The sequence below is a fragment of the Tigriopus californicus genome, chromosome 10, assembly GCF_007210705.1.
Source record: "Tigriopus californicus strain San Diego chromosome 10, Tcal_SD_v2.1, whole genome shotgun sequence".
Taxonomy (NCBI): Eukaryota; Metazoa; Arthropoda; class Copepoda; order Harpacticoida; family Harpacticidae; genus Tigriopus; species Tigriopus californicus.
In genome coordinates this window covers 4229179-4256796 of record NC_081449.1, presented here as the reverse complement: position 1 = coordinate 4256796, position 27618 = coordinate 4229179, and the positions used below count along the sequence as shown (strand labels likewise).

The 27618-nt window shown below is 46.4% G+C and overlaps 10 protein-coding genes across 10 annotated transcripts in view; 4 read left to right on the top strand and 6 right to left on the bottom strand.

Annotated features, from left to right (window-relative positions):
• The first annotated feature begins 1511 nt into the window (after positions 1 to 1511).
• Positions 1512 to 3752, top strand: LOC131888098 (choline-phosphate cytidylyltransferase B-like). Its single transcript, XM_059236884.1, has 3 exons — positions 1512 to 2397; positions 2680 to 3134; positions 3224 to 3752. Exons 1-3 carry the CDS (start codon positions 2007 to 2009, stop codon positions 3464 to 3466), a joined length of 1089 nt encoding a protein of 362 aa, XP_059092867.1. The 5' UTR covers positions 1512 to 2006; the 3' UTR covers positions 3467 to 3752.
• Positions 3753 to 3882: 130 nt separating this feature from the next.
• LOC131888084 (muscle LIM protein 1-like) overlaps positions 3883 to 27618 on the bottom strand; it is a 36838-nt gene continuing 13102 nt past the window's right edge. Inside the window, exons 3-4 of the mRNA XM_059236868.1 lie at positions 4985 to 6408; positions 3883 to 4920 (exon numbers count right to left, since the gene is read on the bottom strand). Of these exons, the coding sequence (XP_059092851.1) occupies positions 3899 to 4920; positions 4985 to 6408 (2446 nt within the window). The 3' untranslated portion in view covers positions 3883 to 3898. The remainder of the gene's footprint in view (positions 4921 to 4984; positions 6409 to 27618) is intronic.
• Positions 7776 to 8646, bottom strand: LOC131888105 (charged multivesicular body protein 1b-like). The gene has a single exon (XM_059236890.1). The coding sequence runs from the start codon at positions 8492 to 8494 to the stop codon at positions 7880 to 7882; it is 615 nt and encodes a 204-aa protein (XP_059092873.1). The 5' UTR covers positions 8495 to 8646; the 3' UTR covers positions 7776 to 7879.
• Positions 8952 to 11224, top strand: LOC131888086 (probable ATP-dependent RNA helicase DDX31). The gene has a single exon (XM_059236872.1). It carries the CDS (start codon positions 9029 to 9031, stop codon positions 11150 to 11152), a length of 2124 nt encoding a protein of 707 aa, XP_059092855.1. The 5' UTR covers positions 8952 to 9028; the 3' UTR covers positions 11153 to 11224.
• On the bottom strand, positions 11266 to 13303 carry LOC131888088 (polypeptide N-acetylgalactosaminyltransferase 35A-like). The gene has a single exon (XM_059236874.1). The coding sequence runs from the start codon at positions 13301 to 13303 to the stop codon at positions 11363 to 11365; it is 1941 nt and encodes a 646-aa protein (XP_059092857.1). The 3' UTR covers positions 11266 to 11362.
• LOC131888106 (vacuolar protein-sorting-associated protein 25-like) lies at positions 13318 to 13960 on the bottom strand. The gene has a single exon (XM_059236891.1). The coding sequence runs from the start codon at positions 13840 to 13842 to the stop codon at positions 13318 to 13320; it is 525 nt and encodes a 174-aa protein (XP_059092874.1). The 5' UTR covers positions 13843 to 13960.
• Positions 15558 to 20446, top strand: LOC131888079 (adhesion G protein-coupled receptor A3-like). Its single transcript, XM_059236864.1, has 2 exons — positions 15558 to 16526; positions 16804 to 20446. Exons 1-2 carry the CDS (start codon positions 15669 to 15671, stop codon positions 20314 to 20316), a joined length of 4371 nt encoding a protein of 1456 aa, XP_059092847.1. The 5' UTR covers positions 15558 to 15668; the 3' UTR covers positions 20317 to 20446.
• On the bottom strand, positions 20460 to 22272 carry LOC131888104 (autophagy-related protein 101-like). The gene is made up of 2 exons (XM_059236889.1): positions 21592 to 22272; positions 20460 to 21027 (listed from the first exon to the last, which is right to left on the bottom strand). The coding sequence occupies exons 1-2, from the start codon at positions 21826 to 21828 to the stop codon at positions 20611 to 20613; spliced, it is 654 nt and encodes a 217-aa protein (XP_059092872.1). The 5' UTR covers positions 21829 to 22272; the 3' UTR covers positions 20460 to 20610.
• LOC131888101 (cobalamin trafficking protein CblD-like) lies at positions 22924 to 24466 on the top strand. The gene is made up of 2 exons (XM_059236887.1): positions 22924 to 23809; positions 23887 to 24466. The coding sequence occupies exons 1-2, from the start codon at positions 23070 to 23072 to the stop codon at positions 24176 to 24178; spliced, it is 1032 nt and encodes a 343-aa protein (XP_059092870.1). The 5' UTR covers positions 22924 to 23069; the 3' UTR covers positions 24179 to 24466.
• On the bottom strand, positions 24094 to 26721 carry LOC131888087 (splicing factor Cactin-like). Its single transcript, XM_059236873.1, has one exon. It carries the CDS (start codon positions 26596 to 26598, stop codon positions 24490 to 24492), a length of 2109 nt encoding a protein of 702 aa, XP_059092856.1. The 5' UTR covers positions 26599 to 26721; the 3' UTR covers positions 24094 to 24489.

Sequence of the window (27618 nt, the reverse complement as noted above, 5' to 3'; positions counted from 1 at the left end):
AGCCAGGATAGGATTTGCAAATTTTTGATCCGATTAATTGGCACTTTTGATTTGCACGGGGGCCAAACATAGTCATGAAATAACAGGGCAATGAAGGGTTCTATCTCTATTAGTTGGGTCCCATATAAATATGACACCAAAAACAGTGCTAGATTTGAGTGTGACAAAACAATGTGTGTCAATTAGATTTTCCTACAAAGTCGATTTCTATGTAAATATTGTTTAATTTTATAATTTTACCAAATAAAGATTACTTCTGGATTTATTTGGGACGCGCAATGACAAAAACTTTTTTTTAAAATATTGCTTATATGCAACAATGGCTTATAAGCTAGCCAAATTTATCAGACTCTTTTGACTACATATCGTTTTGATTGTAATCTTAACCAATCTGGAAGGAATTCACTTCCACCTTGTGAGAAGCTTCACCTATTGTTTGGGCAAAATCTTTCAATAACCCCCTTACACTGCACAAAATATGTTTTACGTTCTGCACTTCAGAAGGCGCTTTGTCATTCAGCCTCTACCAAATAAAGGGCTGGTGGGGCCAATTCCTTTTTATTGGATAATAATGCGGTTGTGTTGTTTTTGGCTAATTCTATCAAAATCTTATTTAATTAGTGCTCCTGGTCACATAATGTCAGGAAAGGAAATTGCGTTCAAGGCAAGGTAAGAGCAGTTTATTTAGAAATCTACCATGCCTCTTCCCGTTTTCTTTGGGGTGTGTCACGTTACAAGCCCTTATATTATTAGGAAATTCTAGATTTTTCACTTAACTATAGTCAACAACCTTTGCAAGTTTTTTCTAGCAAATGAAAGGTTCTATCCTATTTGTACATACCTGTGGGAACAGATACCCAAGTCATACTTGTTTACAAGTATGCTTAGGCAAGTTTCTGAACTTGAGCAAGCTTCGCCCAAGCAGAAATCCTCTACTAATATAGGGGGTCAAAAAGTTAGCTCAAGAAAATAACAAAATGGGGATTTTTGGGACATAGTTAGTTGGGGCCAGATTGCAAGAAACAAAACAGGCATTGAATCAAAGTCATCCTGCTTTGCCTTTGTTCTTGAAGATTACTAATATTCCTCTATTTGATTTACCATGCCATGCATGATATGATTTATTTTTTGATAAGTACAACCATTCGGCCGCACCATGTTCCCTTTTGCTTGATGTCAGTAGTGGACACCCAACTCATCACCAGTGATGGGATCAAATCAAATCTATATTCAAGGCTGCCAGAAAACTTGGAAAGTGAAAACCCCAGCCAATTACATTGCTCTGTAAAATGTTCAGTTTGAGCAAAAGCAGCCCTGATTGGACGGAAGAGAAATCAGGGTTACTTTTTCAGGCTAACTAACGGGTTTCCGACATTCCACTAGTCATGTCACATAACATTGAAAATTTAAATTGGCAGCCCTAAAAGCAGCATCTCGCGATAATTAATTGGTCCCCATCAGCACTGATCACCACAGCTTGGTTGGCGTCGCTTCTTACGCGCCACCCTGTAGTTTGAAGTGTTCAATTTTCATCATACGAGTTTGACAAGTTCTGGATATTATGGGGTCAATGTGTATTTAAGTAAAGAGAGCTCAGAACCCAGGAACACAGGAACCCACGTCAGCATCATTGACAAGAGCACCAAGAAGACGCTTGGGAGACGCACGGCGTGGTTGAGAGTCTTCGGTTTCTACATCTTCTTTCTCTGTTTCTTTTTCTGTTTGTACGTCTGAATCGTCTGAATGTAGTGACCGTACAAAAACGCACAAACTCGTTGCTAGACTTCCACGTTGGAGAGGGAACCTTACGATGTGGAAAGTGACATTTTGACGCAATCGCCAGGTCCCGAACTGAAGATCTTAGTTGATGTTTGTTATCAGACTGAGTTTATGAGTTTATGTGTGTAGGATTCAAGCTCCGACGTTACACACATTCCTTCCTTATTTAGTTAATGCAAGTGTTCTCTCGCTTGGTGGTGTCAAATCACACTTCAGTCTAGAGTGCCATGTCGCCTAGAAAGAACGGAAAGAAAGGCGCTTCTTCGCCTGTGCCTCCTAAGAACGGTGTCGAGACATCCCAAGATGCCACGCCCGACCGCCCCACCACGCCCAGTTTGAGCGATGCGAAGCTTCAATTGTGTGAACCCGCGCCCTTTGATGATGAGGAAAGGGCTCAAGCTGAGCGCGATCTCTGCGACTATAACATCAAAATCACGATCAAGATGGCCCAGGATGGGACGGCACCGCGGAAAATCCGAGTCTACGCTGACGGAATCTACGACCTGTTTCATCAAGGACACGCCCGACAACTACTCCAAGTGAAGAGATTGTTTCCACAATCGTCCGTGTATCTGTTGGTGGGCTGTTGCAATGACAAACTCACTCGGGAGCGAAAAGGTTATTTACACGGATTTTCATTGATTTGAACTCGAATTTGAACCCATATCGATAACAATCAGTACTTACTAAGTGCGAAACGCTCAAGTTTTTATCTTTCGACTTATCCTCAATTTTGACATACGCACTGTTAAAACATATTTTATTAACAAAAAGTAAACTGTGTATTGACTTTGAATAATGAGCTCATTTCTAGTCTGAATATGAACCGAATAACTTCAATCATGAATTAAATGAATCTAATGATAGTTAGTTAATACCCTTTTAATTCAAAACCGATAGGCGAGACGGTCATGGATGAAAACGAACGCTACGAGGCCATCAGACATTGCCGTTATGTCGATGAGGTGGTGAAAAACGCCCCTTGGTCTTTGGATGACGAGTACCTGACCAAGCACAAGATCGACTTCGTGGCTCACGACGAGCTTCCCTACACCACAGGGTCAGGCGTGGACGTGTACAAGGACCTAAAGGAAAAGGGAATGTTTGTCGCCACTCAAAGAACTGAGGGTGTGTCCACGTCTGATATCGTGACCCGAATCGTGCGCAATTATGACCAATTCGTGAAGCGAAATCTGGCTCGTGGATATTCAACCAAGGACCTCAATGTGTCCTTCATCCGAGGCAAAAAGCTCCAGTTTCAGAATAAGGTGGAAGCCATGAGTAGTCAAACGAAGAGCTACATCGAAAAAAAGCGGGATCAAATCCAACATACTTGGGAGGACAAAAGCAAAGAGGTGAGGGCAGAAAATGAAACCGTGCTCTCAAAAGATCTTTGCTTTCCATCTGGATGTTGATTTGAAGTGGTCTTCTCTCTCATTTGCAGTTGCTCGGGTCTTTTTTGAAAATCTTCGGGGGCAACGACTGGCACCTTGATAATTTGTGGAATCGAAGCAAACGGCGCCTTGCCCAAGTTCTTTATTCTCCTGAAAACAGTGAGGATGAAGATGACGATGAAGATGACGAAATTCTGGGTGCGCCTTCCACGAGCAATGCGGCTCTGACCCGCTCTAAGAGGCGATCTTCAACCTTGATGAGATCCCCACCCAAGAAGGCCAGGCATTCATAACCAGAACTCTCTGCCAACTATACATCACAGATGTAATAGAACACCACCAAACAACGCCATTTACGTTTGTTTCCCCGTCATTTGATATCAAAATATTGCCAGCCTTGATGTTCAATGGTCAAATTCTTTATGACAATAGGATATTTCATAAATTCTGAACAACAATTGGTGCTCCTCTACCAAACCAAATTTGCTTCTTAATTTACATTAGAGCAAGGCTAATCCATTGTGTCTTCCTGGAACAAAATCAGAGTTAACTGATCAATAAAGACTTTTGTTTCTAGAATTTTGCATTTGTCGGTACTTAGATTTATTAAAAAATGATCCCTTAATCTACACTTTTATGGTACTATTTATGGTATCTCCCAAAATTCTTGCTGTACCGTACATCCGCTTAGGCCGTACAGCAGGTGATCGCTTAATCTACACGATTTATGGTATCTCCCAAAATTCTAAAGGAATTTGCTCCTTTTGCGCGGGCAACAGAGCAAGATCATTATTCTGTTCGAGTTGTTGATATCCAAAATCAGTAAGTCCTCTCCAAGCGGTAGGGGGAATCTTCAAAAGTAACTCGGATTTCAATCCGCCAATGATTGTTCCCATTGAGGCTGCATCGGAACTGGACCAATTACTAGAAGGACCAAACATTTTGGCGGTTGAATTAAGAAAAGTCAACAGTGTCTCTCTTTGACTCTCTGAGCACAATGGCATTCCTGGAAAAAGAGCTATCAAGTCTTGTAGTACTTTAGGGCAATTCCTGAAAAACTCTGAAAGATTCTCTGAGTTCAAATAGCACCAAATTGGTTGAACTGAAGCTAAGAGCAATTTGATGTGATCGTTATTCTGTTCGGCCTTTTGACACACCAATAGATCATCGATTTGCCGCGCAAATTCAATTTTCGCGCCATTCTTCAGTTTGCTAGAGAGTTCGCTTATTGCCTCGAAACCAAAATCTTGTGAGAAAAGCATTGAAGCACTAATACTTTTGACGGTTTTCACAACTTGCAAGAGGTTTCCTAAGTTTAAAATAGTGTTTGATCCTAAGATTGTGCCTGGGATCAGGTCGGCATGGACCTTGTTCCATAATTTTGATTTTGTCGAGGTTGACAGTTCGTTTGTTCTCCCCAAAATGTCAAGGTTGGCCAAAATCCGTTCAACGTCCCATTCCTTGACGGTAGAATCATCAACCGCTTTCAATGTTGACTCCGATAGGAATATGGAATCGCCAGAATATTTGAATCTCGAGATTGTTGCCTTCATTTTAGCCTCGGATATGAATTCTTGATGGACTTTGGAGGACTGGGGGAGAGTTTGCTCTCCAGATGTTCCAGAATTGACAAGTGTACTAGCCGTTTTTGGCTTTTTTGCGGCTGGGCCCAGTTGATCTAACATAGTGTCGACGAGGAGGTGGTCCAATCCCTCAAACAAGTCAAATGGGATTTCTAGTTTTCGCTCTGCAATGATAGATCAAGTGATATTAGTGCGAGAAATATGTATAACCCGTATGTGTTATCATACCGATTGATCCTGATGATGGTTTAATTTCCTTAGTCGGAGAAGCGGTTGAGGTTGCTTGAGTAACTTCATGGTGTAACCCAAAAATTTCTTGGAGCTCAGTTTTTAGAGGACCTTCTGGCAGGTATTTTGGCTCAGCAAAGTTCACCTTAAGAACATTTTCAACTTGGTGAACGACTTTGACTCTAAGCCGATCTGAAAACTCGTGAAATTCTTGTTCAATACTTTCGCTTAATAAGCCCTCGGTTATCAGGTTGTGGAGAGTCGCAGAAACGTCTCTATTCGAAATAGAATCGTTGAGATTCAGTAACCTCCTCTGCTCTTTTGCGATTTCTTCAACGAAGTTGCTGAAAATTACTCGAGCTTTGTTCTTCTGATCTTGGGTAAGAAAATTGTTGTCATGAAGATATTTCCAATACGCTCGAGCGGCCTCAAATCCCCTTCTAACTTGATCGAGTTCTCTTTCGGAAAGATTTCGCTTGAATCGGCCGTTCTTTGGGCGGTTCGTGAAAGTTTCTAAGTATCTGAGTGTGTGGAACACTCTCAGCTGAATGAATCTGGGGTCCATGCCTTGCTTGTTTAAAAATGTCACACATTGTCCCAAAAATTGAATATTGGCTTCGTGTTCCGTGTATCGAAACTCTTTCAGGTAATGACTTCTCTCGAAGAGATAAGGTGCCACAAACCCTAAAACGTCCTTATCGATTTCCTTGATCTTGGTCAAAGGTAGTAAGACGATTGAATCTCCCAAGTCATAAAGCTCTGCGGCGGTCGTAGTTCGCTTATCATTCCAAAGTATTTGCAAGATCGCTGACCAGTCATTGAAGGTGCTCTCATCCGTACAAATGGGTCCTTTGAGTCTTGGCACAAGACTTTTAACCATTTGATCATTCGATTGGAAATGGTGCAAATCCAAGAAATAGAGCAGACTCCCAAGGTCAATTCCGGAAACGTTTGTCGACATGAGCGTCAGATCCCTCAAATGCAGATTAGCGAAGTGTTTAAGAGCGGATATGTCCAGCACTCTAAAGAGATTACTTAAAGGCTCCTCTGAAATAGCTCTCAGTACTTTTGTGCGTCTATGCATATCCGCCATAGACCTGATTTGCGATGGTTCCATGCCAGAAAGGATGTAACCTCCGATAACTTTGATTTCCAAGGGTTCTAGTTGATCCAAAAAAGATTGACCCGTTGTTGGATCAAACTCACTTCTAACCGAGAGAACATTCTGAACCCTGTGGACAAGGCAATTCCGAAGTCTAAGCTTGGGCAAGTCTTCCGATCTTTGGTTGAATAAGTGAATCATTGGTATGACAAGCATTGTTGGCGCATTTCTTACTTGCAGGCAATTCAATCCCAATATAATTCTTTGAAAAGACTGGCTTGGGCTTTTCAAAAGGATGTCCAGCCAGTCGTCTTGCTCCATCTCGATCCAAACTTCCAAAAGCTGAACATAAACCCTTTGTTCAAATCTAAGATCCACTGTTGTGGATTGAAGATGGATCAACAAGACTGGAGCGTAATGCTTCAACTCGAACGAGGGGAGGAAGTTCAGGAACGGTAGCATTTTTTCCGGCTTGGTCAGGAATTGAACGTGTTTCTTGCAATGAAGGAAGCAAGCGTAAGACGATAAGAAGGGCATGGTTCTCATGAGGTCATGCATGCCCTGAATGGAGTTGAATGTACCGCTCAAGGCTCCGTCAAGGACCAATTTGGCTGGCACCAACGACCTCAATCCTTTCGGGAGGACCTCAGCCATTGCAGCTGACTGAAACAGACTTTGATTTTGAGCTTGTGACCAATACCGGTTGGAAATATTGAGGTCCATGCCATCTTGAGCCATCATTCTTAGTCCGGATAGGTCACTCAATGTAGCTGATGGAAGGCAATAAAGAAGCGGGCCAATTTTGTGGATCGTGGGCAGGGACCATAATTGAACTGGTCGTTCAATGTCGACAAATCTTTTTAAGATCAAGCAGTTTTGTTGTTTGGGAAATACCGGATCCACTTGGCAGTCATCGATTCCAGTATCAAGATAGGGAACCAGTCGACATGGATTTGAAAGGTTTGGGAGACCTGTTGATTGATTCCTTGAACGAAGGAAGTTACTGACGTGAAACGAGTCTCCTTGGTCAAGAAATTGACGGAAACTTTCTTCGACGTCTAAGGTTGGGTTAGAGTCAATATTTTGTCTTAACAAAAGATTAATCAAACTGCCGTTCGAGCCATTTGCAGGCTTGGGGAGTAAATGGCCAGGCAATGTGTAGAGTAATCCCAAGGGAATATTCGTAACATCGGCGAGATCCAACGTTTGTTCGGATAAGATCTTGAGTTTGATGTCCCAGGGGATTTCTTGAAAGAGGTCGGTGAACTCGTTGTTGGAGCTCAGCGAAGACCTGGAGGTGAACACAGGGAATGAGGCCCACTTCTGAAGGACATGGAACAAGTCATGTCCGTGCACGGCAGATATACCTATCCACAGAATGGCCACGATCATCTTTAGGCCCAGCAATGGCTAGATTTTAACTGAAATCCCTGACTTCATGCCAGGATATAAGTAATTTCTAGGCCTAGTAAAAAATCGCTTATCCAGCATAAATACAAGATTTTTTAGGGCCTGGGCGGCGGTTTTCTTTTGTGAAAATGGAGCGGATTATTTTTATGTGATCACCGTGTTTTGTCACTAGCCATAACTCAATCTAATTTCCACGGGCGGATAACGACCTCGAATGCCTCGGCATGTTAAAGCCTAAACCGTTTACCCTGAATGTAATTGCCTGAATGAAAATGCCCATTACAATTTGAAACATATCTTTTATACCAAGGGGCGCTACTCTATAAGAAAACATAGAAAATATATTGAAGGGAGGGTCAATCACAAGGCTGTTTCAGGGATTCCTAAACTTGTCGAAGTCTGGCCAAACGTTGACTGAGTTCATCTTGTTCGGAATTGGCCACAGCCGTGCCCGCCGTAGTGCCAATCGTGTTGGAAGCCGCGCCTGGCAATTCCATTTGCAATTCCAAACCCGCCTCATCGGCCGCTTGCCGCATCAGGCCTTCGACCGCATCCTGTGGTACATTGGTAGCCGTGGTTTGATTCATGGCGCCTTCCATAACCGAGGTCTGGACGTCCAGGTCCTCGAACTCCTTCTCGAACTTGTCCATCAAGCCCGAGATCTTCTCCAAGTTCATGGACTTCATGGCCGAATCCATAGCCTTGACCACGCCCTGCATGGAACCCGTCACCCGCTTGGTGGTCACGGCCGATTGGACCCGCGAAGCCACGGCATCCACCCGGGCACTCATGCGCAGAAAATTGAGGCTCTGGTTCTTCTGACGGATAGCGTTTTCGGCGTGAATCCGAGCCACATCCATGTTACCCTTCTCGATGGCCTTTTTCAGCTTGTTCTTCTCGACCTTCTCATCCTTCTCAGCCTTCTTGGAATCGCGCAGCATCTGCTTGGACGCGAACTTCAAATTGAAGAGGTGCTTCTCCATAACGGCCGTCGACATGGTCAGGCTGGTTTTGGATCGAGTCTGCCAATTGATTGAAGAGTGAACCAACTAACTAACCTTTGACGTCCGTCGCTTTATCTTCAATGACTCAGACAACCTTTGACTCACTTTCTGGCTTCTTTGCCTTCTTTGGCATAACAAAAGGGTGGCGGCATGGTCATCCTCAGGATCATCTTCCAAACCAGAACATCCTAGCAGGCCTAATTCCTTTGAAGTGAAACAATGACAAGAAGCACCAGAATTCGACCGTCCTAAAAGACGGGCGTTGCGTGTTCGATGGTCAGCCAGGTCCGTCTTCGAGATCATGTCCAAAAGTGGAGGTCACTTTGGTCGCCCCGATTGTTTTTGTTGTGGTTCTGCCTTTTCCACCAATCACGGGCTTGAATTCGCCCAGCCTGGTCAGGGTTAGCCAATCACAGGCTGCTTTTGAACCGTGTGGTCTGGGTAGGATCTGTGGTTGGATTAGAGAGAGAGAGAGTGAGTAGTGAGTGTCGGTCAACACGTGCGTCCATTGAACGGAAGCCTTTCACGATGACGGAGGCTGAGCCGTCCGAACAAATGACCTTGAATTTGGTCCATGAGCCCGTGATTGCCCGTAAGAAAGCTAAACATGATGCCCATCAATCCCGGCCAGATGCGAGTGAGGATGGGGAGACCGATCGGGTCGAGGCCCATCCCTCTAAGCGGGCCCGAATCACAGATGATCATCCAGCGTCTGAAGCCCAGGATTTCATCTCGTCGCTTTTCAAGCACAATCCGGACATTCCTCAATTGGAAGCCAGTGAAGCCGTGCCGCTCAGCGAACAGGTCTTCTCGGGTCAAGGCTTTGAGAAAGTGGGGATTCACCCGTATCTGGTCAAGAACATGAAAGATGCGGGCATCATCGATATGACACAGGTGCAAGCCCTGTCCATTCCGGTCATTTTAGCCGGTCAAGATGCGCTCATCAAGTCGCAAACGGGCTCGGGCAAAACCTTGGCCTATGCCGTGCCCATTCTCCATCAGTTGCAGGCCAAAACGCCCAAGATTAGTCGATCGGATGGTTGTCACGCCTTGATTGTCGTGCCCACCCGCGAATTGGCCATTCAGAGCTTTGAGTGGATTCAAAAGTTGTGTCGCTCGTTTGCTTGGATCGTGCCCGGCCTCTTATTGGGCGGCGAGAAGAAGAAATCCGAGAAGGCTCGGGTACGCAAAGGGATCAACATCTTGATCTCCACTCCGGGTCGATTGATCGATCACATCCAACACACCCAATGTCTCTCGCTCAAGCATCTGACTTGGTTGGTCTTGGATGAAGCCGACCGTATGTTGGAACTAGGGTACGAACGCGATGTCCAGGCCATTTTAACCGCCATCAATGAACAAGCCCAAGGGCATCACCGGCAGACTTTGCTCCTCTCGGCCACTTTAACGAGCGGGATCGAGCAGCTCTCGGAGGTGAGTATGAAGCATCCCAAGTTCATTGACGCGGCCGTCAACGAGGAAAACACCCAGTGCTTAACCGCTTTGACTACCCCGGATAACCTCAAACAAGCCTTTATCATCGTGCCCGCCAAATTACGTCTGGTTTGTCTGGCTTCGTTCATTCTGTGGAAGTGTCGATACAGTAAGTCCCGCAAGATGCTGATCTTCATGGCCACACAGGATATGGTGGACTTCCTCATGGATCTCTTTGAATGCACGTTGAATGTGCCGGATGAACCTCATCCCTCGTTTCGGCCCAAGAAGTCGTTTTCGCAAATGAATTTGACCGACGATGCCAAGTCCTTGGTGGGCACGGAATTTATCGATGAACCGCAAACTCCGGCAAGAAAGAAATTGGTCCCGATTGAGCTCCTGAAACTCCATGGCAACATGAGTCAGAGCGAGCGAGCCAATGTCTTCAAGACGTTCCGTGAGGCAGATGCGGGTTTATTGTTGTGCACAGACGTGGCTGCCCGTGGTCTCGATTTACCCCAAGTGGATTGGATTGTCCAGTACAATCCGCCTATATCCAATGCCGATTACGTCCATCGAGTGGGTCGAACAGCTCGCATTGGTGCAAAGGGCTCATCCTTGATCTTCCTTCTCCCGAGTGAAGCTAATTTTGTCAAGGAGCTCGAGAACGATAATCTGCTTCTCGCCGAGATGACCATTGCGCAGATTTTGAAGAAGCTTTTCATCAATAGCGAATTAGTCTCCCAGAAGACGGGGAAATTACCGCATACCATGGAAGAGGCGGCTACTAATCTTCAGATGAAAATGGAAGCTATGGTTCTCAATGATGAGCACATTCACCAAAGGGCCAGCCAAGCTTATGTTTCGTTTATCCGATCTTATGCCTCCTATCCAAAGGAGGTACGGGAAATTTTCTGTTTTAAAGAACTGCATTTGGGACACATTGCCAAGAGCTTTGCCTTACGGGACCCGCCGTCCAGAATCACGGGTATTGGCAAAGGAAATTGGGTGGACAATGAGGAGAAGAAGAAACAGAACTTGAAGAGAGAGGAGAAGATGATCAACGCTCAAAAGAAGAGGATCGACCAGAAGTCTTTGATAATGTCCGAGTACTCGACTGGATTCGACGGCATCGATGCAAGTAGTATCGTTAAGAAGAAGCCTCCAACGGTGAAGAAGAGCTCCAAAAAGAAGAAGAGATTGGGCAAAAAGACTTAACGTGTTTGTTCCTATTCTCAATTCAATATCATGTTCTAAATGGAAGATTATTCAATAGATTATCACATCGCTCCCTAGATTTTTGATCGGGGGGGGGGGGGGGGGGGGGAGGGGGGGGGGGCCGGGGGGGGTACTGCTTCTAGGCGTGCTTGATTTTTATCGAGGGATAACTTGGAAAGCGAACTAAAGCCAAATGCTCGGAGTAGGCTTTTAGAGCTCTTGCTCGATTTCGGACAAATCCCACATGTGACTGTCACCGTCCGAGCACACGTCCAATATCACTTTTCCACCCATTTTCTTCTCCTTGGCAGTCAGACATAAACCAGCAGCCATGTTGTAAATGGCCGAGGCCTCGGCGGATCGGAACTTCCATTCCTGGTGTCCTCGAAGTTCGTGGCATTTCATCAATTTCGGTCGTCGGTCCTTGCCTTCCGCATCCAAACACAACAGCTGAGCCAAGATGACCTCTTGCTTATCGGTCTCGTACCAAAGGTACTCTTTGTTCCTCATGCAAGGTCCAAGTACCAATAACGATTTCTTCACCGAAGCTTCGCCCGCACTTCGAACGCAAAACCGAGTTCCACTCAAACGGATCCAAAAGGCTCTCAGGTATCGCCGAGTCCGCTTGTTCCAAGGTTCAAATCGTACGCGATCCGCTTTCACCAACGCATCATCCTCATCCTCTGATGGTGGTCGGAGATCAGGATAAACATTATCCATGTACCATTTGAAATCTTTACATTGAAGGCTCTTTCTGAGTTCTAGTCGACTCGACACATCGCCATAATCCACTTTTCGCGCATCGGGGTTGATCTTGAAGTAATGCTCGATGTAATCGTCCATCCAAACCCGAGCCACACGAAGAGAATTGCGAATCATCGTATCCGCTTCATTCCCCCCATAAGGACGTCTTTTGCGAAACACGTGACCTACTCGAGAACACGGAATGATCTCCAAGGCACCCCCGCACATCCAAACGCGGAACGAGAGCTCCAGATTCTCTCCACCCCAGATGTCTAGACCCGGATCGTATTCGCCCAGATCGTGGAAAAATTTGCGATCCATGGCAAAGAGTCCACCCGCCATGGTGGGCGATTTGATGGGCTGAGCAAAGGCTTCTTCATTCTGGAGTTCATCCCGTGTAACCGAGTCCCATTTGAAGTGCAGACCCCAATTGAAGCCCCCACGAACTAAGGGCGAGGACTCGTACTTGAAGGTATCCGCGTTGATGATATCTATGATGGGCGTGACCACGTGAGATCGATTCTGGTGGATCCGGCTCAATAGCGGCTCCAGCCAGCCTTGATTGGCTTCCACGTGACTATCGAGGAATACCAGTACCTGACCCGTGGCCTGACGGGCACCGAAAATGCGGGCACGAATCAGACCCAGACGCTCGGGCGAAGATATCACCCGTACTAGATGATCCAGCTTGTTTCGATGGAAGTGCTGGGTGAGATTGGTGGCAATGTCGATGTCGCTCTGGTCGTTGACCAAGATGATCTCCTGCAGGTTTTTCGCGGGTGACCGATCCAGAACACTGTGGACTGTCCGGAGCAGGGTGTGGTATTCTTCGTGAAAATAGCAAATAATCACCGAGGCGGTGGGCAAGTGGGCAGGCTTGGGGTATTCAAGTTTACGACAAGCTCGATGTCGGGTGTCTGGGATATCTCGACTCAAGCCAATGCGGCGGCTCACCAAGGTGTTAAATGCATAGGTAGCATACCCCGTCTCTCGCTCTTGAATCTCTTCATCATTGCGAGCCACGCCCAAATCATCCCACAGGTCCTGGCGCGGGGGCGGGGGCCGCCCAATGGATCCCGATAACTTGGGCTTGAGTCGCTCATGCAGCGTTCGAGCGGGTTTGGTCACGGCCGGTACAATTTCATTGGGCTTGAGAATGCGGCTGAGCTTGTCTAGCGGGCCCTGGGTGGGGAATTTCTGTCGTCGCTGGATGGCCTTGACATGTTCAACCGTCTCCAAATCATGCCACGAAGGCACCAACGCACTCAAGGCCAGCCAGAGGAAGACCACCACCCCGGCCAATTTGAGCAGAGTCCTAAGCTTGAACTGCCTAGGCAGCATGCGCTGGAGGATCAACAAGGACAACATGAGTGGGGGCACGGTCTGATGGGGGGCGGGACAAATCATAGAACAAAAAGGGGCTAGAAGAACTTGACGCCCTCCTGATCGGGAAACAGCTCGGCCTTGCTTTCCAGCTCGAGGCACTTGAGCGCTTTGATCAGCAGGTCCTGATCCAATCCCTGGAAAGCTTGATCCTGGGCGTCGTCGCCCTGCGTGATCTCGAACAAGGTGCACACGGTGTTGGTCATTCCGTGAGCTTGAGCCCAGTTATAGATGAGCGAGCCCCATTCCTCGGGGCGTCGCCAATAGATGTGGGCTTTACGTCGGCTTTTGGCCGGTCCGTCCCACTCCAAATGGCCGTGGGAGCGGAGATCTTCCAAGACCACCAGCAGGTCTTCCGGGGACAATCGTCGTTGGATGGTCTTGTTGTGGAATAGGGCGGATTGCCCGATTTCTTGAACGTCGAACTGAGTTATTTGGTGGGATTGGCAGTAGTCCAGGATCATGGATCGCCACGCCTCGAGTTGCTTGACCCGGGTCTGCTCATGGGGTTGGAGGGTGAAGAAGGGCGGGAAGGCGTGTTGCCAGGGAAATTCCTCCGTCATGACACGCCCGGAGAAGATCAAGGCCCAAGGGCTGGGCGTGCCAAAAGGTCGAGCCAGCCAATCGGGATTAGGGGACGATTGGGGAGCTGGCTGCTCAGCTGTTGAGGAGGTCCTATCATCTATCACTGATGAGTGATGATAGGCTCATAAGAAAAGGGCAAGTAGCAAGTAATCACAGTCACGCAAACTCTAGAACTTGGCCAAGCTTAAGCCAAGCAGAGACCAGCTTCTAATTTAGGCGGCCCAGAGGGTTGGCTCAGGAAAACCGCAAAATGGGGAGTTTGGGGCAGTAGTTCAAGTATTAGTTAGCTTCAAAAAGGAAGCCTGCTTTTTCTTCCCTCAAACCAGGGTTGCTTTTCGCTAAAACTTCGCTTTGTACAGCACGATGGAATTGGCTGGCGCTTGCACTTTCCAAGTTTTCTGGCAACTTTGAATTTGAAATTTGATTTCCATCACTGGTCCTCTCTAATTTGATTGACCTTATTTCATACAGGAATGATTTGTTCAAGAACGAACAATGGCAAATATTGTAAGCCAGTAGTTCATTTGCCTTTTGTACCTATTTTCTTGAGCATATATTCCTACGGTTCTGGATCAGCAAAAGCTTGTTTGCACCAGAATATACACAGGAGAGTAAAAAATTTGGCCTTCTAACATTTCAAGGACCTATTGGGGAAGGAAGAAATCAATAAACATATTTTCAATCTGGATATATTTTCAATTTGGCTTGGTTCTAAGGTGGGTGACAATATAAGCTGGTTCCCCTGTACCATGATTTCATTTTGAGTAGTAGAGAGAGGAAGAAATAATGTAAGAGCATAAGGTCTAAATTAACATCATATTGGAAACTCCCTTTGACAGCCCAGAAATATAACCTTGACTTTTCTTATATCAAACCAGGGATGCCTCTGGTCTAAATCCTGATGTGATCAATTGGAGCCTTTAAAGAAGATAATAGCTGGAACAAAACTAAATGTGCACAAAAGAATTTTCCAAGTTTTCTGGCCACCCAATTTTGCAACCACTCATGACCTTTTGGGAAAAGTCGTTTGAGCTTCTCAGTACTTTTTGTCAGCCAAAGCCTTTGACGTAATATGGAAATCTGAAGAATTTATAAACTTGAAACGAGGTGTAAACTCACAAATTTATGACAATCAGAATAAAGGAACCTCAGATCTTATCGTCATAAATGCCAAGTTTTTTATGTTCAAGTCAATTATTTTGGCCATAGGAGTTCTTTAATATGTAATTTTCTTCAGTCAGGTTAAAGCTAATCTTACTGTTCAAGCTAATTGCACGAGACACTGCACCAGAGAAGGATTTTTGAGAGATGAAGACTTATAGGATTTCATCCAGTTATAGTTTCTTTTGAAAGCGGGTCTGAGAGCAAAATAAGTCGCCTTTGGAATATCATATTTGTCTGAAGATTCCGAGTCCCTATTTCTTTTGTTTCTCTTTCCAATTTATCAACTGTTCTATTTTTCCCTACCCACTTGCAAGTAGGTTTGATTTGGTTGTTCGTCGCCCTTCGCCCCATCTCTAAAGCCTGGTATATCTCCTGGTTCTCCTCAATTTGTCAACACGCCGAATTGGACCAATCAGCGGCCCAGCTTTCCTTTGGCTGGCCCGGCTCAGGGCTGGTCATATTTACACACCTCTCCCTTTCAAGCTCACCGAGCTCTCCTCCTGGCCGACCACTGGCATGTCACTATGCTTTGAGTGTGAAAAAACCTTGTCCAGCTCAAGATATGACTGAAATATGGGGCTTTAGGCTCCACACCTCGATGCCGCCCCGTCCCCGCCCCTAGGATGCTGTCAGAGTTATCATGAGTCCGACTCGGCCTCTGGGCTGGTCCCGCCTGTTGGGCGTGCTATTGGCTGTGCTCGTGCCAGGGACGGCGTCCACGGCCTTCGTGTGTCCGGATGGGTGCTTTTGCGATGTCAAGAAGGCGTCTCACGTTCCCGGCCAAAGTGGACTCAAGGTCCAATGTCTGCCTTTAGTGGCGGATGTGTCCATGGATTGGAGCTCTCTACCCGCCCAAACCATTCAACTAGATTTGGCCAAATACGGCTTGAACGAATTGACGGCCCAACATTTGGCCTCCATGCCTTATTTGCAAAAATTGGATTTGCAGAACAACCAAATCGCCATCATTGAAGAGGGCACTTTTGCCGCCAATACCGAGCTCGAGGTCTTGGATCTGTCCATGAACCAGTTGGAAGTGGTGGCCTCCGAGACTTTTCGCGGTTTGATCAAATTGGAGCGGCTCAAATTGAATGATAATCGAATCCAAACCTTGGAGGAAGGCGCTTTCCGAGACTTGAAGGCCTTAAAGAAGCTCGAACTGAATGACAACCCCATCATTTGTGATTGTCATATCGCCTGGTTTTTGCGTTGGTTGGAGCGGGATCTCGAGATCTTGGGCAATGCGGGCAAAACTCGCTGCGCTTTGCCCATTGCTTATGCCGATTCACCCTTGCGGAAGGTGCAACCCGATCGTTTGAGTTGCGCGGGAATGGGCGGGCCAGATTGGGCGGTGCCGCGACCGGAGATCGTGATGCCGCCTCCCTTATTAGGCCAGTCGGGCATAGTGCGGCTCATTCCGCACGACAAGCAAATCAGTTTTCGCGGTGATGTGGTTGAAATCCAATGTCAAGCGCACAAGAAGTTTCCCGAGCAAAAAGTAAGAGAAGTTATTTTGGCCCGGTAATTAATTTCGGTATATTTTATGAAAGAGCAGATTTATGCTTGTTGTGCACCGACCAATTGTTCAAATTTGTTGTAGATATCTATAGTAGATACTAGCTAAGGTATCGCAATGGCTTGTGACATTGCTTTTGAGGCGAATTCTCTCTTCAACATCGCTTCAAATGCCAAACTGAACCTGGCACAGTCCTCAACCAGATGACGCACTTTAGTAAAAGAAATGATTCAAAATGTTCTGGACTGTTTCGTTACAGATTCAGTGGTTAATTCGAGGCAATCCCCTGTTTCCGGATTCTCACGCCAATATGAGCATCTCGGAAGTCGCCATTCCCGAAACCGAGTTGCACCAAAGCACCCTAATCGTCAAAGGGGTCCAAGCCGATCATTCCGGCGAGTGGGCATGCTTCTTGGAGGACGACTCCAACAATCGAGCCAATTTCCGCTCTTTGAATGTGTTTGTGGCTTCCCCTAGCACCGATTTCTGTCCCCCTTTCAGTTCCAAGACCTCCCGAGGGATTTACACATGGGGCATGGCTATCGGAGGCACCATTCAAATGCAGCCTTGTCAAAGACACCTCGACAACGGAATGATCGGACTTGCCTTCTTGTTATGTCGCGAGAACGGCGAATGGTCGGCCACTGTGAACACCTCCCAATGTGCTTACACCAATGATGTCACGGACAATTTGCACAAATTTGCCTCCATGAACCTAACCCTCACGCCCAAGTTGCTGCTTCAGAGCTCGAAACAATTCCTCAACTTTACCGATAATCCAAAGGTCTTCCAAGACGAGATGGATGTGGTGTATTTCTCGCAAGCCGTCGAGAACTACTTACCTTATCTCAGCCGGACCTCGGTCGATTTGGGTCGTTACGTTATGAGCATGATTGAGAATGTGCTCCACGTCAATCCCGGACTAATGAGTCAGGCCCAACTTCGGGATAAGGCCTGTGCCCGACTCTTGCACGTAGTAAGTAACGTGACCCGTGTGATCCGGGGATTCACTCACTACACCAGGGATCTGGCCATCGAAACCTACAGCATCAAGGTCAAAACATTTGATGGAGTCACGTGCACGTGGTACAACTCAAACGGTGATAACGGAAACTACCCACGACTCTCGCCGGGAAAAGTGTTCCATTGTTCCCAAGTGAACAAAACCGTGCCTTCCATGGGAAAAGTCATTCTAGCCTCAGTGGCCATTCCCAAGTCGATCTATCAGCAAATCGCCCAACTCTCGCCAACCTCCCCTGATCCATTGGGAATGGTGGCTTTCGACAAGCCCAATCTCTTCCCCACCACAATGAGTCATCCGGACTACAATCCCGTGACTGCCACCGTCATTGGCGCTCATCATAGTCAACCCGTTGGTCTACTCAATGAACCCGTGAGTGTGGTAATCCGTAGTGATGAGCTTCACGAGCCTCATTTGGTTCAGCCCGTGATTTGGGATCCACAGAGTAATGGAGGATTCGGCTCGTGGCAATCCAAGAACTGTCAATTGATTCGTTCACAGTTTGGATTGATCTGGTTTACTTGTAATAAATTGGGTTATTACAGCTTTCGACTTTCCAAACTGACCGGTGTGGTGAACGCCTCCGGTCAAACGCTCTTCCGATATCACCATCCCTTGATTTACGTGGGTGCTGTTGTGTGTATTGTACTACTGCTCGTGTCCACGGTGGTCTTTGGTATCTCCTTTCACTCGATTCAGATCTCCAGACAGCTCAAACACGCCCTGATCAATGTCTGGATTGGTCTGAGCTCACTTATGTTCGTGTTCGCGGCTGGCATTCATCAGACGGAACACCATCTCACTTGCGTGATCGTTGGGTTCGTTTCGCATTATCTCACTCTGTGTAATCTCATATGGATCGTGATCAGTGTGCATGTGATCTTTCAAAAGGCCAACAGTTTCCAAGCCAAGCACAATCGACAGACCAACACGGCTTTTCTCAGACCTCACAATGAACCTGATGGCCTTTTACGAGCCCCAGATCGCCCGCTTCGCCGGCCCATTATCCGGTTCTATTTACTCGGTTGGGGCTCGAGTGCCCTTTTGTGCGGTTTGGTAGCGGCCTTTAACATCGCTCATTACACCGCAGGAAACCACTGCTTCATGAAACTGACCCCTTTCCTTGTGAGCGTGGTCGTGCCAGTGGCTCTGTTAACGGCAATAATGATCGGATTCTCACTCTCGGCATGGTGTGTGATCGCGTCTTCGCCTAGTCAGGCCAGTGAACATCTGGGATCCGAGTCTCGATCTCACCGAACCACGAGCATGACCAGTGTGGTCTCAAATCTTCTCCCGGATCGAGAGAAAACGGTTCGATCTCTCCTCTTAGCTCATGCCTATATTTATGTACTGTTTCTAAGTACTTGGATGTGCGGCTCCTTGTCCGTGATCCAACCTCTGAAAGGCAACCTGCCTTACGAGGAGTTGATCTTTGCCATTCTGTTCACAATTTCGGCCATTTCTTTGGGTGTATTCGTGTTTGTCTATTTCTGTGCTTCACGTCACGACGTTCAAGAATGCTGGCGAAATCCTTTTTGTGTGGCAGATTACCTTTTTAGTGGCGGTCATCATCTCAAGCAACAGCAATATCCAGAGTACCCTCCTCCAGAGCTGGAGATCAGTTCTCATTTGATCCAGCATAATGAAGGTGCTCTGAATTCGCAAATTGGAACGTTGAATCATCCCTCAGCGAGTGAGGCGGGTGTATCCAGGAATGCCTTTAATGTCAACCAGGATGGATTTCAGATCTACGACTCCAATCTGGATGGAGACTACCGTCATCATCACCACCCACAACCCATCGGATACGAGAAGATTAAAGACACGAATGTTTTCGCCAAAGACTCGGGCCCGGGAAGCGACCATGCTTCCTTGAACAACGCCAATCATCTCAGACGAGGTTATGTGGCCCCTGCCAATTCTGTGATGGCCTCCGATGCCGACTACGGTTACTGTCCTTCCGGCAACAGTATTTTCGGGCCCAGCTCCACTAAAGTGAACAATCTTAATATTCATGTGGACCCGCCCACATTCAGGAGAGACAAACTAACGCAAAAGCAGCCTCAAACCTCATCACCAATGGCCGGACATCACGGTTTAAGCGATGAGCCGGATCTAACCATAAGTCCATTGCAACTACAGCAACAACAACAGCAGCAACATCTACCGCACAAAAAGCTACAGGTCGAACCCGAATACACAGAAAGTTTGACCATCAAAATGGGAGCTCCTTGTCAATTGGCCAGTTTCACCACGGCTGATTTCCCCCCGGGGTACGGATCCTCGTCGGCTCACCAATCCAGTCCCAAAAATCGCACCTCTAGTCTCCCATACAAGACAGATCGGCACAAAAAGCAACGTTACCACCCAAAGCATAAACCCGTTCTCGAGGACGAGGATGCAATTATTCGAGCCTCGGATTTCGATCATTTGGAGACCCAATCCAAAGCCAGTAGTAGTGTTTACAGTAGTCGCTCGGGAAGGAGCAGGAAGCGCCACAAGAAACCCACCCGAAAAAAGCGCTCAAGGAGCGAATTGGAGGCCATGAAAAACAATAGCAGCTTGATGGGGAGTGCAACGGGCGAGCAGCAATTATTGGAGGAAGATGACGACTATCTCGGAGAGGAAGAGGACGAGGATGACGCCAAAGTCGCTAGTCACGAAGTTGAATCCCCGTCGCCTTCCCCACACGAGAGTGACTCCAACAAGATCACTGCCCAAGATATTCCAAACCGCGAAACCAGCGTATGAAACCTCCCCAAACCTTAGATCTCTCCAGGGCTCTCGCTTGTCCCTAGTACAAAATCTAATCCTTTCATCAGTCTTTGTGCATTTACATATTCTTACACACCCATACCAATATACATAGGAGTTTCAATGATTTGCCACGCCAATTTTGATTCTTGTACATAGTACGATTGTATTTCGGCGGAAAGTTTCAGGTGAAGTCAATCTCACCGTTCAAGAGCTGAGTGAATTTGTGGTGGGTTCAAGTCATTCCTAGAGAAACGCCCTTTCTCATCAGCCATTCATTTTGCACCCAATCTAAATGGCCAAAGTGTCCTTGATGAGTCGTCTGAACGTGTGACCCACCGAGGAGGGATGTCCCGGTCCAGCCGTGGTGTAAGACACCTTGAACAAATAGGGCTGACAATCCGGGTAACGCGTATCAAAGATGAGGTCCAAATAGTCTTGAGTGGTCATCTTGGGGACGAAGTCGTTGCGATTCATGACCTCGGCGATGTAGCGGACCTTCTCGGACAGGATCTCGCCCACTTTCTCACTCCACCGTTGACGATCTTGCTCGGAGGTGAAGTTGACCAACTCGGTGCGGAGGGTCCACACCTCCCAAGGGATGCAATCGGCTGCCATGAATAACTTGGGCCGCTTCTGATAGAACTCCAGCGACACTTGACCCGAGTTGACGCCCTCTCGTTTGAGGTCTGAGGAAAAAGCGGCCACCTGAGTACAAAAAAAAGCAGAAAAAGGTTAGTAAACATTTGATGAATGGTGAGTCCCAACGAATGGCCAGGACTTTCTAAACCAATGGATTTAAACCAAGATGCTTCTTTGAAAGGTGAAGCGGCAAGTTACATGAAATAAAATGTTCATTGATGGAAAGAAAAAAAGCATTTATATCGTCAACGTTGAAGAGTTAATGCTTTTTTTTACAAAGAAACTTCGAACACCTAGTTATTCTAGTATTTCATGGTTGATCAGTGATTACCAATGGAAAAAAACCACTCAACACAAAATCAAGTTGCACTTTTCATCCACAATGGAAACTCGAGCTTTGCTTCGTTCATAATTCATCCCACCACAAACCTCTTGCTCGTGGTCTTCAAGTTGGATTTCCAACCCATTCACACGATCATCTCAAGGAAAGATGACCAATATTTTCCTTTTGAATCAGGTGTTAATGAATATCTTGGCCTGATTAGAAGCCATGACTAAAAAATGAACAAACGACGACACCTTTCCTCCTCTGGAAAGACATCAATGTAGAATGCATCAACATTGCCTCACCTCTTGCTTTAATGCTCGATCCAATCCCACGGATTGAGCTTTCAAGTATGTGTGATCGATGAAATCGCAATCCACATCCTCAAACCCCAAATTACCAATTGTGAAACTGCTTTCATTGGTGTAATGGAACTTGCCCACAGTCCGATGGAACAAGACCGAGTGGAACAGGGACAACACGGCCTCTTCCAACTGACGGGGCTCCAATGAGATCTCGAAATTCTGCGAGCGAGCATTCATCCTGACAATCCAAGATGCCCAGACCCACCAGCCAGGGCAGGAGGAATCAACGGGTTTAAGGATAGAAGGCTACCAAGAATGAACAAAGACAGGAGTGAAGGTGGATCTTAAGATTGTCGGATTCTCTCCCGTCCCGGCCACAGTCTACATGATGAAAGAGAGAAGGCTGGGCCGAAAATGGATGGGGGAGGGTTGAGATGCGAACGGCTTGCTTGAGTAGAGGCCACAAATTTTAGAATCTGGGCTTTTTTTTACCGAGATGAGGATGAAAAGTCACTTTCGCTACATAAGCTTTAATCTTTGTCCTCATTTAGCAGTGATGCCATTTTAAATGAAGAAAAAACGTTTTCAAGGACTGGAAGTTTCTAAGAAGTCGAAGAAAATGGACAATTTCGGTGCCAGTCAATATTTGACATGATCTTTGAGCTAACTCAAATCATTTGGTCATTTTTTTAGGATTAAGCTTTAATGCTTTTAATGTTAATTTTTGTTGTCTTTGATTAAGTAGGAGGTTTATCCATGGTCGATGGTTGAGGAAAACATGACTTGAGTGCTACGAAGCGATCGATAAGGCGTATCTGAGATTGGTTTCAGCTCGAAAGCCATCCGGTTTTGGTAAAAACGTTGGCAAAAAAATTGGAGGGAGAGGGAGCATAACCTCGAACTGTCATCGCCAAATATTGACACTTTCTTTGGCCAAGAGCAACACTGGTCAAATATAAACACTTAATCGATTAACGCTCGCTTTTGGGCCAGAAGGCCTACGGATGAGGCTGGTTAGGCCGAAGACAAACGAGAGATGTCATCCGAGAATCCTGGCTGACCAGTTGATTTCAGCACAACGTGCCAACTTATTTCGCAGTTTCTTCTCTCAGATCTTTGATCATCTGTCGACATGACATTTTCAAATTTTTCAATCATTAAAATAAATTCCTTTGATTCCTTTGAAAAGTTTATTTTCTATCGTTAAAAGTTTTAGAGGTTGTGTTTTGATGTACGTCAAAGTTGGTCACAGTTGTGCCATCAAAGAAGTAAACAAAGCCAGCCCAGATCTGACGTCACGTGTCTTTGGATTGTGTGACTGACTGACTGTACCAAGGCACTGTTCAGTTCAGTTGTACTAAAAGCTGTGTGCAGTATAAGACTGATCAACAACTGAACTACGACGTAATCAGTCCAAACCTGCTTGGATCCATCCCCCTTGGTTGGCAAGTGTGGACTTGTGAGCCCATTTGTGTGCTATGAGTCGCTTCGTGTCCTCGGTCTCCTTCAATAGTTCTTCGGCCAAATTGTTTCTACAATCCCGAGCTTCTCTCTCCGGCCTGAGTCATGCCTTAGTTCGACGAGGACTCGCTAGCTCGCCGGTCAGCCTCAAAGGTCAATGGCGCAATGACACACCCGAAGGCGGACTGACTGAAATCCTGGTCTACACGCCCGATTCGGAAGTGCCACCCACGCTCTGGCCGGATAATGCCTTGGGTGTGTTTTCGCAAGTCGACGGGCGCTTTGCCTTTCCCGGTCACGTGGGCGTAGCATCGGGGTTAGACACGACAGGCTCGCCTCAAGCTACCTCCGAGCCCATTCCTTTGAGTCAGAATCTCGAGAACCACGCCCACCGCTCAGATTTAGTGGCACGCCCCACGAATCTCGAGAATCAAAGCCAAGTGTTGTACTCGGCCAACGATTTCATTCAGCACACGCCGGGCGCCGAAAAGTACGTGTGCGCTGACCTGCTCACCGACTTCCCTGAGCTACGCGGTATGCAGCGTCTGAGCTGCGAGGCGCACGAAGCGCCCACACTGTTGAAAAAGGAGGTGCAGCCCCTCTTTCCTGATCTGAATATCATGCATCAGAATCTGAGCGTGCTCACCTTGTCGCAGAAGACGGTGAACGATATGTCGGTGTGGAGTGATGATATGGAGGAGGAGCGCGATTTGCTCGTTGAGCAGTTCTTCGCCGCTGCCAAAGAAATCGTGGCTAGGTAAATATCAAGCACTACCTTGCACGTTGAAGAGCTTTACTTGTTCAATGAGACTGTTATGATTTTTTTTTTTTCAGATTGAAATCCGAAGGCTACTGGGCAGATTTGCTGGACCCAATCAGTGGTACGCCGTATTATGGATCCCATAGCTCGACTGCCATGTTCGAAACTGATGAGAAGTACCGACTCCTGGGATTTCGGATCGAAGATTTAGGCTGTTGTAAAGTAATTTGTCACCGCGAGTTTGGGCGACACGTGTTTGTGGGGACCATTTTTACCAACGCTCACATTTCGACCGGTACTATTCAAGACTTGTTCGAAGAACTCAAGTTGTCCTTAAACCATCCTCAGGGAGATAGCAATCACTAAAGCCGCATAAGGCAGTATCATATATCTGTATTTTCATCGCCTGATCCGATGATGATGCTTGCCCGGTAACCTTTGACCCTCCAATCTTTGAATAACATACATTCAGTCCCTTCAACACATGTGATGCCCACTAGTTCTACCTTCAAAGTTGGTTTTCAAACCTACGCTTTCTCGAGTGGTTATCGCTAAAACAATGCACGCCGAAATAGATTCAACTGAAATCTAGCACTGGCAACTCGTTCTACTAGTAATTGATTAAAGGTCTTCTTCCTTTTCTTGTCATGTTCAGCGATTGATGTATTCTTTTGAACTTATCGTCTATACCGGAGTCGTTTAAAGTGAAACCACAATTGGAAGATGTTGTTATGGAATTGGCACTTGAATCCGCGCTTATAGCCAAATTCCCACTCTCGATTGACGATCTTGAACGCGATATCCTCGTAAGGAGGTCCGGCATGCACCCGCAAGATGGCGAAATCCGTGTTATCCTGACAGGGAGTGATCGTATACTGAGGCGTGTTCTTCTTATTGATCAAGTCCGGGTAGAAAATATTGAACTTGTAGCCCTGGACGACCTTTGGAGGCGGATTGTCGATGTCATAATGCGTTTGATTGTATTTATTCCATTCGAACCCGGTGTGAACGCGATTGAAATACCTGGGTTTCCGTGGCCGATACTTGTCCGACCATTCATAAGTTTGTTCAAGGGCTGATTCCACGGCAAACGAGGCTTCATCGTCATTCATACCTTTCTTGGCCTCGCGTTCTAACGCCTTCTCCTCGGCATTCAACACACTATCGACTTTTCCGCCTTTGAGCACTTTCGTCTGATCAACCCGCCGTCGAGCCTCATCCTCTGCGGCATTCACGACAATAGCTCCAAGCTCTAAATCGTCAAGTTCCCTGTAAATGGGCGAGTACCCGCCACACTTGTACTCTTCGTCCTCGAGGTCGATTTCTTTTTCTTTCGGGAGGTATTCTTTGATTTCTTCTCGAGGATCTTGATCCGGTATCTCCATATCAACATCCGTCTCGTCGTTCTTACTCACTTGACTGGGGCCTTCGCCAGGGTCTTGGGCCTCTTCGGCCTTAACTACGGGCGCACTTTGGCCCTTCTGCTCGGCCTTCAACATGTCCAGTTTCTTCTTCAAGTTGTCCTTATGGCTATCTCGCAGTCTGGCTCGCGCCAAATGAGCCTTCAACTGACTTAAGAGAGACTCCCAGTAATTCAGATCCAATCCGTCGGCCTGCTGACTGAGCTTTAGCTCAATGGACTTCTTGAGGGTTTCCAGTTGTTGTGAGGACTTGTCCTTGAACACGCCTTGAATGTCATCCGCCACCGCTTTGTTAATGCCTTGACGTCTTTCGGCAGCGATCTCGTACGACGATGTGGCATCCAACTTCCTGAGCTTTTGCAGCTCGTCTTCGACGATCACGATGATATCTTCCCAATAGTCCCAATTCTTCTCCTCGTCCATGCCCACATAAACGCGAATATCCACTAGTAGATCCTCCAAGTCATTGATGGTCAAACCATTGAGATAAGTATAAGGCTCGTGCATCTCAATCGTGTCCAATTCCTCTTCAGCCGAGATATATTTGGCTAGCAAATCAATGGGTTTGGCTCGACCATCCTGGATACGGATCTTGGACCGCATCTTGGCTTGTTGAAGATGAAACTCGTCCTCCTTATCTTGCCATTGAGAGTACTTGGCATTTTCCTTCATTCGGTCCTCAAGTTCTTTGGCGTAAAGAAAATCCTCACGTTCCTTTTCCCGATACATCCGTTGAGTCTTGACTTTCTCCAATTCTTGACGTTGCTTCTCCCGTTTCAAGCGTTCCAATTTCTTCAACTCCCTCTCATCCAGCTTATCAAGACCTTCTTTTTGCAGCTTCTTGTCCCATTTGAAGCCATTAGTTAATTGGGAATCGCCAAATGGATTGTCCTCATTAGTATAGGTTTGCTCCTCATCCAAACCGACCTCAACCTCGGAAAAATTATCGTCATCCAATCGCCTCAAAGCCTTGATTTCCTTCTTCAATAGCTTCCGATTCTTTCGCTCTTCTTCCGTTTCAGTCTCTTTCAATTTTCGCTTTTCTTCTTTTCGCTTCCTTTTCAAGGCCATTCGTTCCTTTTGGAGCGTGTTTAGTAGTTCTGTCGAGGAATCCGTGTCCGCATCCGAGGACGAAGATCGTCGACGGCTTTTCTTCTGCTTCTTCTTGGCTTTTTTCGACTTCTTTTCCTTCTTGGCCTTTTTCCTTCGTCTATTTCTGGTGGAGGAAGAAGATGAGGAGGACGAGGAACGCGAGGACGAAGGCGACTCACGACGTTTCTGGCCATGATTCACTTGATGTCTGGAATTGGATCGCTCACGACTTCGCATCATGTCCCTGGAATTGTCTCGATGATCGCGTCCCATGATCACGATGGATTTGATACAGGTTACGGGGGGTTACACCAAGATTTCCGAGAGCATAATGGAAAAGCCGAACGTTGATGCTTCAGGGCCTTGAGGCTTGTTTTCTTCTTGGGGATTTGTTTTGAACACTTTCTACGTTAGGGTGACGGTCGGCAGCCGTGGAATCAGTAGACATGAATGTTGATGATTTTATGACAATATATGTATTGCGGAGAGTGAAATATGATATCGCTTTTGAGAGCTAAATATGTTTCTCTCTAGGTTAAAGCCTCATTCCATTTTTGAGAGACTTGACATTTACTTTGTGATTCAAAGTTATGTTACAACTTGATCCAGCGGAAAACTTGACTCAGGACAACCTAATTCAGTGGACAAGTCGACCAACTACACAACTTGACCCACTACAATTTTAAGCATAAAATAGCATTGGCTAAAATCTTATTCATTGAACAAAACTGAAACATTGTGAGTTAAAATTCAATCTCCTTGTAAAAGTTTAGCCACTACAAGGACATTTAATTTGATGAATCGAGTTTGAATCCTAATGTAGGTTTTTTTTTCAGGCCTTGATTAAAGTAAAAAGATTTGCTTTGAAAAGAGTAAATAAAAATAATCGTGTTGTTTCCTTCAGATTTTTACATGGCTTACCACAGACTTTCAAGTTTGTTCCATGAATATGACAATCTGGAAGCCAATATATTTTGCTTTATTTCTGTACTGGGTTGAGTTGTAGCTTGGGTTACCTTGTCCATTAGGTAGAGTGGCCTGGTGGATCAAGTTGTTTACTGGGTCAAATTGTCTGATGGGTTGAGGTTTCTGATATGTTGAATTGTCCAGTGGGTCGAGTTGCCTTGGATTGAGTTGTCTGTTGGGTTGGGTTGTCCCCAGGGTCAAATTGTCCTGGAACCATTACAACCACAAGAAAAGGGCAGATATGCTAAACTCGATTCAGAAGCCATTGTCATCTACTGTTCAAATGGCAGCTTTCTTGAATTGTGGTTTGGTTACAAATAAATTTGG